Source organism: Filicampus tigris, chromosome 18 (genome assembly GCF_054856515.1).
Source record: "Filicampus tigris isolate MCC_2025a chromosome 18, RoL_Ftig_1.0, whole genome shotgun sequence".
In the NCBI taxonomy this organism is placed as follows: Eukaryota; Metazoa; Chordata; class Actinopteri; order Syngnathiformes; family Syngnathidae; genus Filicampus; species Filicampus tigris.
The window spans coordinates 11,800,044-11,819,370 of NC_141234.1; the positions used below are offsets into that span (position 1 = coordinate 11,800,044).

Below are 19,327 nucleotides of genomic sequence, written 5' to 3' on the forward strand. Positions count from 1 at the left end.
ATCATTACAAGGGAAAACATTAGCGCTTTGGCATAATGACGGAAGGTAACACATTAAACAGCAAAGTCATCTTATTTTTAAATTTTCTCCAGTGTTATTGTTATATTTGTAAGGGCGTGGCAAAACCGTTTCTGTCGAAATTGATCGTTATAAATTACATTGTCAAACGCTGCTTATTTGCATTTTTCAGCATTTGGAGGGATGGACCTCTTAGGATGATGATTTTGTCAAAAGTTGAAAAGTATGTGTTTAGAGTATTTATTATTCCCCGCCCCCTGTAATGTAGTCGTGGTTGAGTGTGTTTTACCTTCCTGTTTTGTGTTGTTGTCCTTTTGTTCTGGTCATGAGTGCGGTTAGTGTTCTGTCCGTTTCCACTGTAAGTAGCGATGGCAAAAACTGTTTGCATTCACTCTGTAACATTTTCCCTAAGAGCTGTAGAGAACAAAGTCTGCCACCAAACTACTCCGTTATTGTTTAAATCCACGTCACATGGTTAATGGACACCATGTTGTGTCTGTTCTTGCATAACCTCGGTTGGTTTTTGTCCTTATTACCTAATGAGGATTTTGCCAATTATTGGCCAATTTGTTGTGTGGCTCTAGGCTGTTCCACTAATCTCAGACAAGGCGTGTGGATGCATCATTTCCCGAAAGCCCCAGAAAGACGATGCCTGTGGGAGGTAAACCCTATATTAATCAAATATTGATTCAACAAAGTAGTGCATTTATTTTGTGTTTACATACTGTACTGTACTTCTATAACTACTAGTGCAGTGTGTTTGTGTATTTTTAACAAGCTTCACACTTCATTTGCACGCACTTCTTTGGGATTTGTGCTGATGTTCACACCAAAGGTTGTCTTCATTCCCGGAGCTTGCTATGTTGCATCGTTTAAGGAAAAAAAATAGTTCTTAAAATAAACTTAAGGAGTCATTGAGGTCCTTGTTTTCGTCTTTAAATGTATCAGTTGCAGATAACACAGGCAGACAGTGGCTGTCAAGCTGACTGACAATTTCACTAGTGAACTAGATGAAGGAGTTTCTGGTGAAAGAGCTCGTGAATGCTGGATGACATATTATGGAAGCATGTTGAATGATGTGGAATGTTATGTCATTTTGTGGAATGGTATTAACAATTTAAAGTTGGAACGATTTGAATTGGTCATAAATTGTGAAAATGGGAGGAAAAAACAAGTTTAAATTGTGGGCTTTTGTCTGAATTTTGGGGAAGAAATGTTGAAGGAATAAGAGGAAGAGTTCAAAGTTTGATTTGGACTAGTAGGCTTTTTGAATCAATCAAAAAGTGTGGCAAGTAGACCTTTTTTAAATGATGAATAATTGGCTTTTATAGAGAAATGTTAAAAAAAAACTGCAGTAGAGATCAGATGTACATTTTAGTGTTGGAATGATTTGAATTGGTTAAAAAGTGTCTAAATTAGAGGGGGGAACAATCATTTTTAGCTTTTATTTTGTAATTTTGATCAAATGTAGTGGTTTGGCTGAGCTGCATAGTTCAAAGTTGGAACAATGACAATCGGTTAAAAATAATGGAAATTACATTTTTTTTTTTTTTTTAGGAAAAATTGCAAAACAGCATTCACACAAAATGCAAGAGCATAAAGGACAACATTTTATTTGCACTTATTTTATGCCCATTCTGCACATTTTTGCCCATTTATACACCTAGCCTAATTTGACATTCTTGTACACGCAAACTGTGTAGCCTACATATGTTCACAGACACTTTGCTGATGTTGTCAATCTGCCCAGCCCCCACCGGCTGCACACCCATATAAAAGCATGCACATACACACTTGTCTCGACCACCCCCTTCTACACCCCCTAATGTGAAGTGCAGGATCAATTAGCACCTTGCTGGTCGCAGCAAGCTCTTGCGTTGATCTTAAAATGAAGCCTGTTGCTATAGAAACAACAAATGCTTATAAATCCTTGATGAACAAGCAGGGAAGACTTCACAGAGAACGAAAATAATCCATTTATTTCTTACTCGTAGAAAGCTAGTGACGTGCCTTTTTTTCCAAGTTGTTCTTTTTATTTACTGTAAAACTCAATAAGAGAAATAACATATGTGTAAACGTCAGTGGTGGGCGCGTCTGTACACTTCGCAGGGGCCGTCATTCCTAGCCCAAGGCCCATTCAAGGACCACCAACAAAATAGGACATTTGAAAGGGACTCAGGAAGGCTCCGTGTGTGCTCTTCTCAGTTGTAGCACTTTATTTCAACTAGCTGCGCCCCTTGTCGCCATGGTAACATAAGCCTCAACATTGACCCAGCATTCGAGGGACCATGGTGACCAGTAGCTTATTTAAATATGACATGACTAAAACAGTCTTTCAGCAAGAGTATAAACAGAAGTTATAAAGACTACTATAATTCTTTATTCTTGGGATATTTTCATGAGAACATGTCACACGCCGATAGTCAATTCACAATTATTCATTTCGTCAAACCACATTCAAATGTTCATTCAGGCATGTTTGATGCAGAGCAGGGACCACACTCCTCAAATATTTAAAGAGACTAAAGAAATTCCCCACGAGCAACCATTTGGCAAGAGTGACCATGAAAAAGCCTGAAAGGAGGAAATGCACCCTGATGGAGCATTTAGGGCATGTGACGTCAGGTTGGAAGAGAGCTGATGGAACTGCCGGAAAGCCTTCATGGCTGACTTACAGTATTTGCTGCAAAAGAAGTGACTTCAATTACAGCCGACCTGACTGGGAAATCTGTTTAAAAATGTATGCCAGATGTTCCTTGGCTAAAATGACCTTGCGTGTTCGGAAAACAAAGACTCTGCATGGGCCCCGATAGCGGCGCTGATGGTCACCATGGCAACATCCAGGCAACTCTGGGGGCTATTACACCAGCAAGTCTTGAAAGCATCCAAGCTGGATGCAAATAATATAGCAGAGTATATTAACCATTTCATTGACAAGATTAAGTAACCGATTTACTGTTTTGGGAGTGAGCTCAGCCATAAATGCAGTACTCTTCGTTTCATTTTCATGACTAGCACAATGTTGTGTAATCCTTGAAATTTGAAAAGATATGACCATGCCCTTCCCTAGAGGTATGAATACATTCCGCGTTATATTTTGAACAGTTATTCCTACTGCACTGCTGTTAAGAGGCTGATTATATGCCCTTTGTGTGCTATCCATATATGTACCGTGTAATGTTCTCGAAATACAGTCAAACGGAGCCGTGCAAGTTTGAAGTGAATACATTAATGTTTTACGAGATATCTATGGATAGGATGATGTGATTAACAGAATATTTTGCAAGTAGTGGTTGTGAAAAGGAATTCATGAAGCCACATCTTGTGTGCATGGCCTTACTTTGTCTTTGCACAGGTTAGTGCTGTTGCCAGGATACTATTTCCTATGGCAACACTTGAGCAGTTGAGGTGAAAGGATCCAGGTAACTGGTTGCTCTTTAGCCTGTAGGCCGGAAGTCTGTGAATGACCATAGATTATCGTGCACAAAACCCACACAGCCACACGACAAAAGCAGCATGATGGCTGAGGTTTTGCCTGGCACAAAATAATTTTTTCAACAATCGGAGTTCCTAAAAGATGAAATCAACCCAAACATATTTTTTTCAAGAATATGTTCCCAGCAAGCCCACTTGTTGAAACACAGCATTCTGATTAATATTGTGTTTGTGGAATATATGAGTTAAGGAGCCATCTCAAGGGGCGGCCATTTTGTCACTTCTGCCGACTGAAAATGACAGCAGTTGTGATGTCATTTTAAGTCGACAGAAGTGACAAAATGGCCGCCCCCTGAGATGGCTAAAAACAAGTGGACTTATTAACTCTTATTCCACAAACGCAATATTTATCAGAATGCCTTCTTTCAACTAATGGGCTTGCATAGAACATAATCTTGAAAAAAATATGTTTGGGTTGATACATGTACACTGTTAAGATTTTCTTGAGGAATGAGCTACCTCCACAAACAAAACTGTCCTTACATTATAAAGTATTACCGCATATTTATTGACTATGGGTAGTTTCAAAAGCATCATTCATTCTTACACTTCATCAGTTACGTACACTAAATCAATACAGTGATTGGCCTGTTGAATGAGTCACACGCCGTGACTCGTGAAGCAAATGTCAACGCATCATATAGGAATGATGAATGTATAGCTTATTCACTCCAGAACATGGCGAATGATCGTTCTCCATTTTTAGCGGTATACTGCCACCTTTTGTTGCAGAATTGTTACTACCATGCTTTGCTTTAATTTATGCTCATTTTTGCATAAAAACCAAATCATACATTCCCCTCAAAAAAAAAATTTTTTTTAATCCTTTTTTGTACATTCGGCAGTTGAAAAAGGTCGAATGGACATCGTGAGTGCATTCTTGTGCTGATTGCTAACCTATTTTTGCATACAATTCCAGATTTTTTTAATTCAAACTTTATTAACAAACTCAAGTCCATAAAACAACACACAGGAGTTTACATAAAAGACACAAATACAGTGCGTATATTGCATGTAAAACAAAAAACACTGCAAATATAAAACAATCATCTGATAACCGGTAAGTAGCCAACAGCGGTAACTGAGCTTGACTTCATGTACCGAGTGATGACGTATTCTTACTCCATTGCACAAAATAGTTCATTGCGCACCTTTTGTATCCTCGAAACGAACGTATAAGAGGTTCCTGCGTATTGCGATGAAAGTGAAGCGGAAAGTGAGTCACGGAATAGTATTTATATGAAAGTACCGTTTAATTGATATTAGCCTTGAGGTATGAAAGACTGGATGTATAAAGTGCATTTCAGTTACGTAAACAGCAATAGATTTTTTTTTTCCAACTGAAGTCGGGTTTTCAGCTATTTGTACTTTACATGAGCATTTATTTTCAAAGAACTTTTTATTCCCTACATTTGAAAACATCTGTGCTTTCTACTCATTACTTTGTCAAGAGGTTTCTTTTTCGACGTATAAAGTCAACTGCAGTCGAGATTTTGAATTATTGATTGACTGAGATGTTGGGGACCTTTAAGGAAGGAAAAAACAGGGACAGCAGCTTGTTTTGAGAAACAAGATATTCCCCATCCATGGCGTTATTTGAAAGAATCATTTGATTGTCGACTACAAGAATGATTAGTTGGGAATATGTTGTCTTGTGCCAGACTAAAAACCATGTATGATTACTGTTGTGTTTATTTTGTTGTTTTGTTTAATTATTTGTTTTTGTGTTTTGTTATTTGCTGACGCGTTTATTTTTGTTGTTTTGTTCAATAATTTTTTTTATTTGCTGTTAATTTTGTCTTTTTTGTTGTTGTTTTGATTTGTTGTTTTTTCATTTGTTGCTTTGTTTATTTTTTGTTGTTTTGTTTATGTATTTGTTTTGTGCTTTTTCTTTTGTGTTGTGTTTAGTTTTGCTGTTGTTTTTTTATTGTTTGTGTTTAGTTATTTGTATTTGTGTTTTGTTATTTGCTGATGCGTTTATAATGGTTGTTTTGTTCAGTAATTTTTTTTATTTGCTGTTACATTTTGTCTTGTTTTTTGTTGTTTTGATTTGTTGTTTTTTCAATTATTGCTTTGTTTTTATGTTGTTTTGTTTAATTTGTTGTGTTTTTTCAGTTGTTGTTGCATTTGTTTTTTGTTGTTGTTTTGTTTAATTATTGTTCTTTGTTTTTTCTTTTGCTATTGCATTTAGTATTTTTTGTTGTTTTGCTCGTAAGATTACCATATACTCTAGATATAGTGGTAGAAAAGCGCTATACAAGTGACAGCCCATTTACCATATAAAGTAATAGTAATAATTAGATAAAATACTCATTTTCAATTTCAATTTCAACTTCCAATTAGATATTCTCGTCATTCCCGTTGTTGTTGTTGTTGTTGTAACTTGTGTTTAGTTGTTTTAGTGTTTTTTCATTTGCTGTAGCATTTGGTTGTTTGTTGGTTTAGTTTTTGGTTTTGTGTGTTTTTTTTTGTTTGTTTGTTTTTATTGTTGTTGCGTGAAGATTTTATGTTGTGTTTAGATTTTATGTTTTTGTGTTTTGCGCTTCAGACTACCGTACACTCTGGATATAATAATAATCATCATCTTAATCATAATCTTTCTAGTCCTTCCGTTTATAGATATACTTAATCTTGAACTTGGAAAATCAGAACACCTGTTAATAGAACCATATTCAAGGAAACGTTCAACTTGGGTTGCAGTTCTCATCCTGTCCTAGCACCGGCAGCAACACGCCTACTTCCGCCCAGATGCGCTTGCAAATTTCCGCATTTTTTTCTCCCCCAAGAAGGGATAACGGACATTTGCAAGCCTGCTCCGGTGTGGCAACGTTTCTGCACCATCAAGCAACATGTCACGGCTTCTGTTAAAATTAAATTTGAGGAGCTGCATCTCGCCTCAGATTAGAATGGCATCTGATCAGGTAAAACGTGCTGGACTGCTGACGTAATGACACTTACGCGTGTTAGCATTAGCTTGCTAATGTTTTTAACACAACCTAAGTACTTTGCCCCGATGTCCAACTAGAGGAGAGCATGTGTTGTGATCGCAATGTACAGTGGGATTACCCGCGCCAATCCAAAGTATGACTTCTTGTTACTATTGGATGTTTTGGCATCATGCCCACAAATACTACATGGTGTTTTAACAAACTTGTTTGGACAAACGCCACTGACCTAATGTGTGCAAATATAGACTCGTGTGCCAAACAGAACTGGGATATGCTATGTCTGGCTTGCTAAAAATGTATTACATAACAAAAAGGCGTGGCACTTTTAGTCTTAAAGTACAAAAAAAGCGGTTGGAGCTATTTATAAGCACACAAACATTATGTTGAGACGAGTAAGTTTTATTTTAAGATTACTGCATGAAATCAATAGAAAAAAACAAAGACAACGGTAAGTACATTGTGGAATCGTGTCAAAGAATATATAATATATTTTGAGGAAAAGAGTAGAAAAGAATCACAGTTTTTATGTGCAACTGATAGTTTAGTACTTTAATTTCAGTATAGAATCTGATTTCAAATCTATATATTCATCAATATTTGTTGTGTTTATGAAATACAATACAATTTTATTTATATAGTATAAGGCCATCGTACATTTGTTTGGATTCACAGACATATCGGCCCTCCGAAGGAAACCAAAACTACGATGTGACCCGGGACAAAAATGAGTTTGACACCCCTGGTCTATATAAGTTGAGTAAGTGATTTAAAAGGACAATGTGTAGAATGTTTTGATTTTTCAATGGTCTTTCATTAAAAAAAAAAAAACACTATTCATTTCAGTAATATGCCCAAAAAATACCTTCTATCAATGAAATGCGCTGTTTAAATAAAATTGTATTGTCGATGCATTCTATTAGTTCACCACTAGATGACATTAAATTGTACACGACGTGCCTTGAAGAAGTGTGGTCCACGTTTACATGTTTCATGAAATGAAGTGACGTTTAGGGAGTGGCAAAGCTACTGACTGGTTTACATTATTGTTGCAATCTCCACTTGAGTTTGTGTCATTACTATATAGTATCAGTATAGACTTGTTATGTTTACACCACACCTGTGTGGCAGAATTATGTCGTTGCGGTGAACGCTTACCAAACTGCACATTCAAATATTACTAAGTTTATACCTCTAATTGTAGTAGATACGATGTCTTTCATATTAATTAATGCTTCATTTGTGTTTACGTCGGTATTGTATAATGCATGAGTGTCAAACTCATTTTTGTCATGGGTCACACCGTTATGGTTTCATTCCAAGGGACATTATGACTCTGAACACAAATACTGTAAATGTACAGTATGATCTCCTCATATTGCATATTCACAACAAATTCACGAATAACTAGTTATTAAATCAGAGGCCAGTAAAAACTGGTCAAATATTACTACATTTATTTTAAAGGGTGAGTTGGCAACAAACAAATACTTGCAATATCTCAACATTTAACACTGGTCAGCAAATTTTGTGAAGTGTGAAAATTATTGACAGACTTTTGGTCATGCCTTCAGTCTCTATGCACACTCTGATTGGCTAGTTTTGTTGCGTGGTGAAAACTTGCATTTATTTGTGACATGAACATACTGGAAACTAAATGTTTTGCTGTTATTTTAATCAAATCTTCTTATTTCAGCTGGGTGAGTTAGGAAAGGGAGCAGGGAAAGGTGGTGGTGGAGGAGGCTCTGTGAGGGAAGCAGGAGGTGCCTTTGGAAAACGAGAAGTAGCAGAAGAGGAGCGGTACTTCAGGTGACACGCCCGTGTTTTTGAATCCCTTTCCCGTCCTTTCCGCTAATTGTTGGCCACATGCCCACCGCCCCCCACCCCTGTCTAATCGTAGGCAAAAGGAGAAGGAGCAGATGGAAGCGCTGAGGAAGCACCACACAGAGGAGATTGAGAACCACAAAAAGGAGATTGAGCGCCTACAAAAGGAGATTGACCGTCATAAGGGAAAAATTAGAAGGCTCAAATATGATGACTGAGTCATCGTGTTAGTTTCAAAGCTATTATAATCAAATACTGATTGATTTACCCTGTGTTTTTTAATGCAGAAACTACCAATAAAGTTAAACTGCATCAAGAGATGTTTTCCTATTTTTGAGAGGCTAATTTCCACAAAGTCATTTGGGATAACAGTTGTTACATGTAAGTATTTTGTGCTTGAATTGTCACACAACCACACAGTGAAAGCACAGCATTTGTTTTTCGGTAGTTTATGGAACGTTGGTTTTCCAATGTAGTGTGACTGTGACGACGTGGACTAGACAAAGAGGCACGCCCCTCCAAGAATTTCATGTTCAACCACCTCTCGCGATATTTCCCCACGGTGGCGTTGTTCTCGCTCACCGACGACGAGACTAGCTGTCTGGAAAATAGTCTCGTGGGTTAGACACAAAAACATTTTTTCTTAGTATTTGTTCATTCTGTCGACAGACACATTAGTTGTTTCACATTACAAAACGCACTTGTGTTAATTTACAGAATCAAGCTGGTAAGTGTTGCTAACTATTTTTTTAGCCGCTTTCACGGCTCGTGTGTGTTTGATGAAGGTATTTGCACGGTGCGGCCTACATGCTCATTACATCTTCAGCTAGCTACCTCGCAAGCTAACCGATGGGATCAAACGTGCATGTCTTCAAACATCTCGGCACAATCCGGATATCGATTATGCAACTGATATGTTGTGGCCACAACTATGTATATATAGTAATACATATACTTAAAACGAGCGTTATTCACTTCAGCTGTTAGCAAGCGGATTGCGAGGGGGGCGGGACGGTTAGCCTACCTCGGTAAAGAAACTGAAGTCGGGTCTAAATGTCTACAACACTGTAATGAAACGTACTCGTAAAAATAAATGAAAAGTGGCCTTAATTTACTTGTAAATGTCTATTAAGAGCAAATTCGTATTTGTTGAAGATGCTTTGTTATTAGCTTAACTGCCACTGCATTGTAGCATAGAAGAGCCGCTAAAGGGGACATTTTGCATTCCTTCGGTACAATATCGTATTTTAATTTTAAGCAATTGCAAAATTCGTCATGCCGCGTTTTGTAATTTGGATTTGTAACTGTTTATTTTAGGTGTTCTGTATGAATTTGGTTCCAATCCCGTTCCGTTTTAAACCACTAAAAGCTCCCTTGCTGTGTATTGAAAACATTCTTTCATAAATATTTTGTATTTAATCGTGTTTTGCGTTCGAATGTGGAAGGTTATCTCATAATTATGGCCAGTAAATGCCTCCATCACAGTAAAATTATGTGGGGAGAACAATCCTTTATCAGTTATTCGATTAACTTTGAATCAGGAGAATGGCTGCCGCTGAGATGAACGGTAGTTCTGCCCTGCCGAAGGAGGACGAAGAACCCATGGATGTTACAGGACCACTCACGGAGAACTACCAGACACTCATTAATGCAGGACTCCCGCAGAATGTTGCTGAAAATCTTGATAACATATTCCAGACAGGTGAGTGATTGTCTTGGTATTTTGGTTTTCCAAGTGTGATGAAAATTAACTTTGCTGTTGGAATGAAAGGATTGGTGGCGCACGCTGAATTGGACGAGAGGGCCATCGACGCTCTACGGGAGTTCAGTGAGGAGGGAGCACTTGCTGTGCTGCAGCAGTTCAGAGAGAGTGACCTGTCTCACGTACAGGTAATGATACAAATCTACAGTGGTGGGCAGTCTATCAGTACAGACAGAAGGTCCATCACTGATGAACTTCTGTTTCGCTGGTGGACTGATGACTGACAGAAACTTTGAAACACTGGTAGACTAATCGCAGGCTGAAGTCGTTTTCAGTTGGGGTGGGCGATACTGGGAATTTTGGTATCGATCCCATACCAAGTAAATACAGAGTAGTATCGGCCGATACGATACTGATACTTTTTGCTTGGAAATGTTATGATCCCCCTTGAGTTTGTGTATTATGTTTAAAAAAAAAATATATATAATTGTATTTTTTATTAAATAACTACAATGCAAACTTTATCAGTATAAAATGCTACTCTACAACAACTGTTTCAGAACAGAAGTCAAGGGAGTCAAACCAAAAAAAGCAGCAATGTAACGAAAATACAAATAACAATGTCAACACAACAACTAAAATACATTTCATTGCACAATATTTTGAAAATAAAGTCAGAAAGTGCAAATAGGGTAAACAGTACAATGTGAAAACCTTTAAACACTATAAAAAATAAAATACTTCTACTAAAACAACTATTGTTGATTTTTTTTGGGGGGGGGGGGGGGGGCTGAAAAGCCTCTGCCAGAGTACGTTGTCTCTGTGTCCGTGGGGGTGTTCTGGCTTGGGGATCTCCCCCCTGCTCCTCCTCCTCCCTCAACTTCGCTTGCAGCTCATTGCTCTCTGTAGGGTGAGCTTTTTTCATGTTTGTGTAAATATGTGGTGTTACCACAGTAGCGGCGCGCTTTATTACACAAATCACAATTGGCACTGTCCTTTTCTGTTGTTGTAAAAAAAAAAGTCCACACCACGCTCCGCTTCTTGTTTGGCTCTATATTGCTTTAGGTAGAGGGGGTGGGAGGTGCGCTGTTTTTGCAGAGAAGCTGCGTTTTGAGGAAAAAGGTTGGAGGAGCGAAGTATCGATCCCAGGACAATAGTATCGATCCGATCCAAGTAATTGCTTAGTATCGATAATATCGATATTTGGATCGATCCGCCCACCCCTAATTTTCAGACAAACTGTCACTAACCCAAAAGGCAAAAACGACTTTTGGCAGTGGTAGACCCAATGGATGGCTAAGTAGCATTTTTTTATGTGAAGTGGTCCAAATTGTTTCTAAATGAATACATTTGTGTGCTGTTACCCTTGTAAACAACTTTTCTTCTTCTTCTTCCTGGTGGTCGTAAAATAGCAGTGACAAACTGTCATTGAGCGAGGACCGAAGCACGCGGTTCAAATAATGACGGACTGACGACTGAAAGACTGATAATGATGGACTGGCCGTTGATGAATGACGGGCCGGCGAAAATTTACTGCCCACCACTGCAAATCAAGCCCCTTTGAACATGCTATGAATGTGCTTGATTGGTGGTCTCCTGTTTCTCACAGAATAAGAGCGCTTTCCTTTGTGGAGTGATGAAAACTTACCGACAGAGAGAGAAGCAAGGTAGTAAAGTACAAGAGTCAACTAAAGGGCCAGATGAGACAAAAATAAAGGTATGGCTGACTCCTAGTTTTTTTGTTTTGTAAAAGTTGAGCTCTTCTCATGCAATTTGGTGAATGTTTTGTTTGCTTCAACTTCAGGCTCTTTTGGAGCAGACAGGATACACTTTGGATGTCACCACAGGCCAGAGGAAATATGGAGGCCCCCCACCTGAGAATGTTTTCAAAGGAATACAACCAGGGATTGGGACAGAGGTAAATATATTAAATCCATTTCATATCCAGCAATTAAATATTTGATGCCGATCAATATCAGAACAATTGGTCCCATTTTGAAATATCAATGACGAGCCCCTTAAATGAATGCAGGTTTCAGAGGTCAGGTGATTAGGTGGGACTATATTGATACAGATTGTATTGAAACTTTATTAGTTTAAAATGACCGGTGTGATTAATTAAACGTAACAAACTAAGCCTGATGTTATTCATGTCACAAATCTCTATTCAATTAAATTTTCGATTTTGATGTAGAGGTAGTTTGATTTTTTTTTTTTTTTTTTTTTTTTTTTAAAGATAACTACATCATGTAATGTGTTACAATCTCAGGTTTATGCTCAGACACATGTAAAATTAGAGGCCTGCTGATATGAAACAAGCAGAACAGTCCAGTTGTAAAGGTATTCTCAACTGTTGCAACATTTAGCAATAGGAGAGGAGGAGGGAAAATGTGATTTGAATATCAAACATTTATACATGAACAAACCAGCAGGACCTTATTTTTAGTAACAACATGGCTGCTTTCAAAACAAGCAATAGGGGGGAAAAAGAATAAGAATAAGAATAAGAATGCCTTTATTGATCCCACAGTGGGGAAATTTTCATTGTTACAGTAGCAAAGATATAGGTCACACAGGGGCGGCGGCATAATGTGGCCATTAATGTATAACATTGACGGCAAACATTTAGAATAAAATAATAAATGCTTCTCTTTGACTTTAGTGATTCAACTGTCGCTCCATTTTATTCCGCGGTTATTGTTATGCCCAATGTCAAGCTCGTCTATTTGTGTCATTGTCAGGTGTTTGTGGGAAAGATCCCGAGGGACTTGTACGAAGACGAGCTGGTTCCGCTCTTTGAGTCGGCCGGACCCATCTGGGACCTCAGGTTAATGATGGACCCGCTTTCTGGTCAGAATAGAGGTTACGCCTTCATCACATTCTGCAATAAGGACGACGCACAAAAGGCTGTGAAGCTCGTGAGTAGCGAGGTTGCATCCCGGGCGAAATATATCAACATTGTAGTAAGGACAGAATCTGCAAGGTTTGGGTGTCTAGGTAGCTTGGATAGATGTAAAGTGGCACGTAAACATAGTCTACATAACAGTTAGTCTTAATGCAATGGTGGTAGGTCAGTTGTTGACTTTTTTCTTTTTTTCATGTTCCAGTGTGATAACTATGAAATCCGCCCCGGCAAGTATTTGGGAGTGTGCGTATCTGTTGCCAACAATCGGCTGTTTGTTGGCTCGATTCCAAAGAACAAGACTCGCGAAAGCATATTGGAAGACTTCGGCAAAGTCACGGGTCAGTTTCTGGGTCACAGATGTGGGTCTGTGCAGCTGTTCCTAGGACATGAAGTTAAGATTTGTTTGACTCTTTCAGAGGGTCTCCAAGAAGTGATCTTGTACCACCAGCCGGACGATAAGAAGAAGAACCGAGGCTTTTGTTTCCTGGAGTACGAGGACCACAAGTCGGCCGCGCAGGCCCGCCGCCGCCTCATGAGTGGCAAGGTCAAAGTGTGGGGGAATCCAGTAACCGTGGAGTGGGCTGACCCCGTCGCTGAGCCAGACCCCGAAGTCATGGCGAAGGTTAGTGAAGGCGCGTCAAAAATAGGTACTCAATTCGTTAGTGGTGTTTAGCAATGCAAAATCCAATTGATGCATAGTCAGTTGGACATGTGGCGTCAGGAAGTGTTTAGTTCTATTGTTTGCATCCCGAAAAATATTTTTTCCTGAAAGAGTTGGGAATTGGGCAAAATCATTCTGCTCTTCTAGAGTGAATTCACTTCAAAGGCAATGTTTTAAAGGGGAAGTCAACGCCAACATCTTTTTTCAGGAATATGTTCTATGCAAGCCCACTAGTTGAAACAGGGCATTCTGATAAATACTGCGTTTGTGGAATAAGTGTCAGAATGCCCTGTTTCAACTAGTGGGCCTGCTGGGAACATACATATTCTTGAAAAAAAAAAAAATGTTTGGGTTGACTTCCGATTAAAGTAACATTTGAACATTCTTAAACTGTTTTACCAATTAAATAAAAGTTAACAAGAAAAATAATCAAATGGATTCACCATGTGATAAGAAAGACTACAAATTGCCTCAAAGAAAAAAAACACTTTGTTGAATTCATAAATCCATTTGACCGTCATTATTGTTAGGCTTTGAAATTGAAGCGCTGGCCTGGATTTAGGTCCTCGTTTGACTGCTGCGGTGACACAACTGTCTGTGGTTCAGGTTAAAGTGCTCTTTGTCAGGAAGCTAGCCACCGCAGTGACCGAAGAGCTCCTTGAAAAAACCTTCTCCCAGTTTGGAAAGCTGGAGCGAGTGAAGAAATTGAAAGACTACGCTTTTGTTCATTTTGAAGAAAGGGACGCCGCCGTAAAGGTGAGTCGGACGCGCTTTCGACGCCGTGCTCGGTTTGGCGATGAACTCACTGAATCCCGAACAGGCGATGGATGAGATGAACGGCAAGGAGCTCGGCGGGGATGAAATTGAGATAGTCTTGGCCAAACCTCCAGATAAGAAGAGGAAAGAGCGCCAAGCAGCTCGGCAGACCTCCAGGACGACCGGGTGAGTCCGAGAGGAGCCGGGGAGAAAGACGTGTGTCAAATAACAAAGCTAACATTGTGCGTCTTTGTAGGTATGACGACTACTATTACTACCCACCTCCACGCATGCCCCCGCCAGGGCGTGGCAGAGGCCGTGGTGGCCGTGGGGGCTATTCTTACCCGGCAGATTACTATGGCTATGAAGAATATTATGACGACTACTATGGCTACGACTATCATGACTACCGCGGTGGCTACGACGACCCTTACTACGGCTACGACGATATGTACAGCAGCAGGGGGCGCGGCAGCCGTCCCAGCAGGGGCGGCCCCCCTCCATCCAGGGCCCGGGGCGCGCCTCCCACCCGAGGCAGGGGGGGCTACTCCCAGAGAGGGCCGCCCCTCGGAGCGCCAAGGGGCAGCCGAGGAGGGCGGGGGACCCCGTTCCAGCCGCAGAGGGGGCGCGGGCCGCGTGGGGCCCGCGGCAATCGCGGGGGGAACGTCGGAGGCAAGAGGAAGGCGGATGTGTTTAACCAACCCGACTCCAAGCGCCGCCAGACCACCAACCAGCAGAACTGGGGGTCCCAGCCCATCGCCCAGCAGCCCCTGCAGCAAGGGGCCGACTATTCCGGTAACTATGGTTACAGTAATGACACCATGGAGTTTTCACAGGATTCTTATGGGCAGCAGTGGAAGTAAAGACACCACAAGATTTTTGGCTATGTGACGGCAACAACAAAAAATTGATTGGCCATATTTGTTGATTGACTTTTTATTCACCCCCCCTCCCCCCTCATTAATTACAAATCTGTCTGTCGTTAAAGGAAAAAAAAAAAGCCCCCCGAATTGGCTTGAAATGATGACAGGTACTCGGAAAGGCTGAAGAATGAATGAAACTTAAGTTGTGGTGAATAATTACAAAAGAAAAAAAAGAAAGCAACATTAAGTCATGTATATTGTTACTTTTTCTTCCTGATTACCTAAAATCTAACTGAACATTACCTAAAGTGGACATTCATTGTAAGTCGTCTGAGAAGACATACAAAAAAAAAAAAAGAAAAAAAAAGACATCGCCTTGCAGGACTTTTGTGTCCGTGTCCCTTCCCTTCCCCCTCTTGTACTCCCTTTTATTTGTGCTTCTCGTGGCAAAAATACACTAAGCACGTAAGCGGCCTGACACAGCTGTAACAGTATCCTTCTTCCATTTTAATCAACTGAATTTACGTCACTACGCAGGAGTTGCAGCCACACAATGGCAATGGCATGCTCCTCTGGGCTATAAAGGGGTGTGTCCCAAAAAAAAGGGGGGTCGGGGGGGTTGTCCCAACAGTGATCGTAGCAGGTGCAATCCAAGGTTGTTCGCTGTGTCTACTGCATACATGCCTGATGTATTTTTTTTAAGCATCATAGTTGCTTAGGGACTTGCTTGTACATAAATGCTTATGGTTAGAGCTTCAGAATTCATTTTTTGTTTTTTACAAAGGTGGAGAAAAGAATCCACAAAAGGAGGAAATCGACATTTTGTAAGTGTATGCTTAGCATTTCTAGAGAGCATCAAATTGTGATTTTGAGTTTTGATTTGAATTGATACCTTCATTTCCTGTTTTCTTTCAAATTGCCCAACTAGAATTTGGTTTGGCTTACCTTAAGAGCCAATAGCGGTTTGTTCTCTGATGTTACTTGTATTTATAACTTCTACGTTTGTTCCGTTTCAATAAAACTCAGCTGAGAATCAAATCAGTCGATTGTCAAATTCTCAAATTCAGTCTTTTTCCATTCAGCCACACGATTAAAGCTCAAGCTCAATTCTCACATTGGGATGAAGATCTTCTAATTCTTTTGCCTCAAGGAGAATCAGAAGGCCGCAATTGGTGCGCGCAACCGGACAATTGTGTTTGGATCCAATTATTAAAGACAATTTTAACCCTTTATTACTGCACTCACTCTTTGTGCTCATAATGCTTATTGTCACAGCAGTGCCAAAAGACCCGAAGTCCTTTGTGTGCATGGATGTACAGCGCAGGATTTAATGACCTCAGCTTCTTCAGTACGATCTTATTTACTAAAAGGGGAGATAGGGACGGTTTGATTCCAAATTGAATAACGTATGACCGAATTTGTCTTTTCAATGCCGATATGGCATAGGTATAGGTATGGAAGTACGCCAAGCGCCAACTTCTATATAGGTGCATCTGCAGACTAATGAAGCAGCATGTGGCTTTAAAGATCACCATTTTTTTTGGGCACTGTATATCGTTGTTGGAGTAGTTTGAGGGTGTCGCGCAAGTGCGCTGCATCAAACAGTTGAGCCTAATATTTGTGTCATTTAAAAATGCAATACAGGTCATTTGAATTTGTTTCAATTGCTCACTTGGAAAAAGTGAAACTTTAGAGTCAACACAAATGTAATGGTTTTATTTATATTGCCTTTAATTTGGATGATTTCATGTTTACAGCTATGGGAAAAGCCCAAATTCACCATCTCAAGAATTTTAATATGACATAGGAAGAATTGGCCTTTTGAAAAGTATTTTCTCTTGTGTTTAATGAATCTTATTAGTTTCTCATTTTGGAAATGAACTACTGAAATAAAAGAACATTTCTTTGATATTTAATTTTTTTTCAGATGCACCTGTGTATGAGAGGCAACATATTAAACGGCCCTAATTTAACCCAATGTGGTTTTCCACCACAGCAAACAACAAAATCTTGGAAGGAAAATGCCAACATCATTCTCAGAGGTCAAGTGTTTTTGTTTTGATATCGCTGTACATCTGTCCACATAATGGTACGGGGCAAATGCGAGTTTTGATAATTGTGTACCAATTTATGCATTAAAACATCCATTGGTTTGTGATCTCTATTGATTCGGTCTTCAAATGTGCATATCAGCTCCTCCACTCCCTTTGAAGACTCCAAGGATCTGACCACTCAAAAGGGTTAAATTCTTCAAATTCACAACGCCTCCAGAAACAGTGAACTTGTGATTGTTTTCCTTTTGATTACTGTGGTGTCCACCATTTGTCTTTTGTTTTACGTGACTGTCCTCTTATTCCAACCTGCCCAGGTGGAGGAGCATTGAGAGAGGCGCCGCCGCTAGAGTGAAGAATCTCACCTGAACGGTACTCCAGGGTGAGCTCGCCTAGTCTCCCCTCCTGTACCTTATTGTCATCAGTCGCCGCCATTATGCTTTTTTTCTCCCCCTTTTCCGTACTGCTGTCTTTCACTTTCTGGGGGCTTTTAATACTGTGATTGAGCAAGCCACCTGGGTCTTGAAAATCGCCGCTCAATTCTCTTCCCAACCAATGAAAAGCTTTAAAAATATTGAGACATAATTGTCTTGTTTAAAGTGCATCTCCAGTATTACGGTACGAAGCACCTGCAAATATGAATGAGGCTTCTTTTGGCACATTTAAATGGGGTGAGGTGCGTTTCCTGTCTTTTGCCGCTAGGGGAAGCTGTTACCTCGGCACTGCCTCCATTATTCCTTCATGAGATGCTGCATTTACTGTGCGTCTTCACTTCCGGGTATATCATGATTTTATTAGCCTAATGTGAACTAAATGAGCTGTTTTTGCATTTGCTCAGTTTTCTCACTTGGGATTCTCGATGCCATTGGGCTAAAATGGACTCCTGTTGAAACAATGGATTCGGCGCACGTCAAGTGGTTTTACTCTATAACGCCACAAGGCGGCGCAAAGTGGGCTGTGCAAGTTAAACAACGCAGGTAAGCTTGGAATGGATGGGGCACGAGTTGGCGCGTATTTTGACACACTTTGTTCATATTTATTAAGTTACCATCCAAATGTTCGTTTTGAAATGCTTGTAACATCAGAATTTTTTTTTCTGTGCCTTTTGTCACCAGGCAATAGGAGCAGAAGCTTCTGGATTCACATAAAGGAGTTTTAACAAAAGGAAGGGACAGTGTAGTGGTGCCTGGAGAAGTGGGCATACTCTCATTTGCAGGTTCCAAGTGTCCAACTGCAATTTATTTAAATGTACTGTTCACGTGATGTATCTGATGGGGCTGTTTGCAGTCAAAACATTAAACAACCTGCACAATAATACCAATATGAAATGTTACATACTATTTAGTTGCCTTAAGCTGATCCCGCCCCAATCAATCAATTTTTAAGAGTAACGTTGACATTATTTAACCGGCTGCCATTGCTAGGAATCCACATTCCTTTAATGCAGCATATAAAAACTACATTTAATGGCGAATGCTCGTTGTAAACATTTGATGCTGGTGTTTTTATTCCTGTTTGGGCAGACGTGAGTGTTTGACAGCAATCTTTGTTGCTCACAGCATCGGGGTGCACTCCACCCATGGATTTACACCGCACACACATTGGCAGACAGCCAATACATATCAGATTTTTATCTATATTCGGAAGAGGCCTGATTCTAATCTGAGGATATTCGATTCTATTTACATTACCATGATTTATCTCAGTTGTGCCACTTGACAGCACAAAAATGTCACCTGAACCATGCTGTGTAAATCCAGTTAGGCATTGGGAGATGTGTAGGTTGATATACATCTTCATCAATATGATAATTAACGTTTTTTTCCCCCCTTACGTAGAGTAGACTCTCCACAGAGGGCAAGAAAATATCATCCTTCACAATATATGCCACTCAACGACTGAATCAGTAAGGAAATTGCTATCAAGCTGGAAATGGTGAGAGGCATGGCTTTGTGTTCAACTCAGTGACATATTTTATTAAAATATCCATCCATTTACCATACTGCTTGTCTTCATTATGCTTGCAGGCGAGCGAGAGCCTATCCCAGGCAACTTGTACACCCTCATGTGGTCGCCAGTGATGACCAGGAATGCCACCCAAGCAGCT

At 39.9% G+C, this 19,327-nt stretch overlaps 2 protein-coding genes across 11 annotated transcripts; both read left to right on the top strand.

Moving 5' to 3' along the window:
- Nucleotides 1-294: 294 nt before the first annotated feature.
- atp5if1a (ATP synthase inhibitory factor subunit 1a) lies at nucleotides 295-8,600 on the top strand. 2 transcript variants are annotated; one of them, XM_086013588.1, is made up of 4 exons: nucleotides 295-376; nucleotides 603-679; nucleotides 8,155-8,267; nucleotides 8,359-8,600. In XM_086013588.1, exons 2-4 carry the CDS (start codon nucleotides 635-637, stop codon nucleotides 8,498-8,500), a joined length of 300 nt encoding a protein of 99 aa, XP_085869714.1. In that variant the 5' UTR covers nucleotides 295-376; nucleotides 603-634; the 3' UTR covers nucleotides 8,501-8,600. The 2 variants fall into 2 exon arrangements, with proteins under 2 accessions (XP_085869714.1, XP_085869713.1); XM_086013587.1 differs by lacking the exons at nucleotides 295-376; nucleotides 603-679 and adding an exon at nucleotides 6,216-6,434.
- A 242-nt stretch (nucleotides 8,601-8,842) lies between these two features.
- LOC147132537 (heterogeneous nuclear ribonucleoprotein R-like) lies at nucleotides 8,843-19,308 on the top strand. 9 transcript variants are annotated; one of them, XR_015081953.1, is made up of 17 exons: nucleotides 8,843-9,009; nucleotides 9,824-9,984; nucleotides 10,054-10,172; nucleotides 11,594-11,701; nucleotides 11,789-11,902; nucleotides 12,726-12,902; nucleotides 13,092-13,227; nucleotides 13,306-13,511; nucleotides 14,157-14,306; nucleotides 14,371-14,492; nucleotides 14,563-15,101; nucleotides 15,954-15,993; nucleotides 17,538-17,602; nucleotides 18,059-18,197; nucleotides 18,336-18,436; nucleotides 19,059-19,155; nucleotides 19,248-19,274. XR_015081953.1 is itself a non-coding variant. In XM_086013573.1 (13 exons), the coding sequence occupies exons 2-13, from the start codon at nucleotides 9,828-9,830 to the stop codon at nucleotides 17,110-17,112; spliced, it is 1,884 nt and encodes a 627-aa protein (XP_085869699.1). In that variant the 5' UTR covers nucleotides 8,844-9,009; nucleotides 9,824-9,827; the 3' UTR covers nucleotides 17,113-17,127. The 9 variants fall into 9 exon arrangements, 3 of the variants coding, with proteins under 3 accessions (XP_085869699.1, XP_085869701.1, XP_085869698.1); XR_015081952.1 differs by having other exon boundaries at nucleotides 18,336-19,155; nucleotides 19,248-19,308; XR_015081954.1 differs by lacking the exon at nucleotides 19,248-19,274 and having other exon boundaries at nucleotides 18,336-18,414.
- The last annotated feature ends 19 nt before the right edge of the window (nucleotides 19,309-19,327 follow it).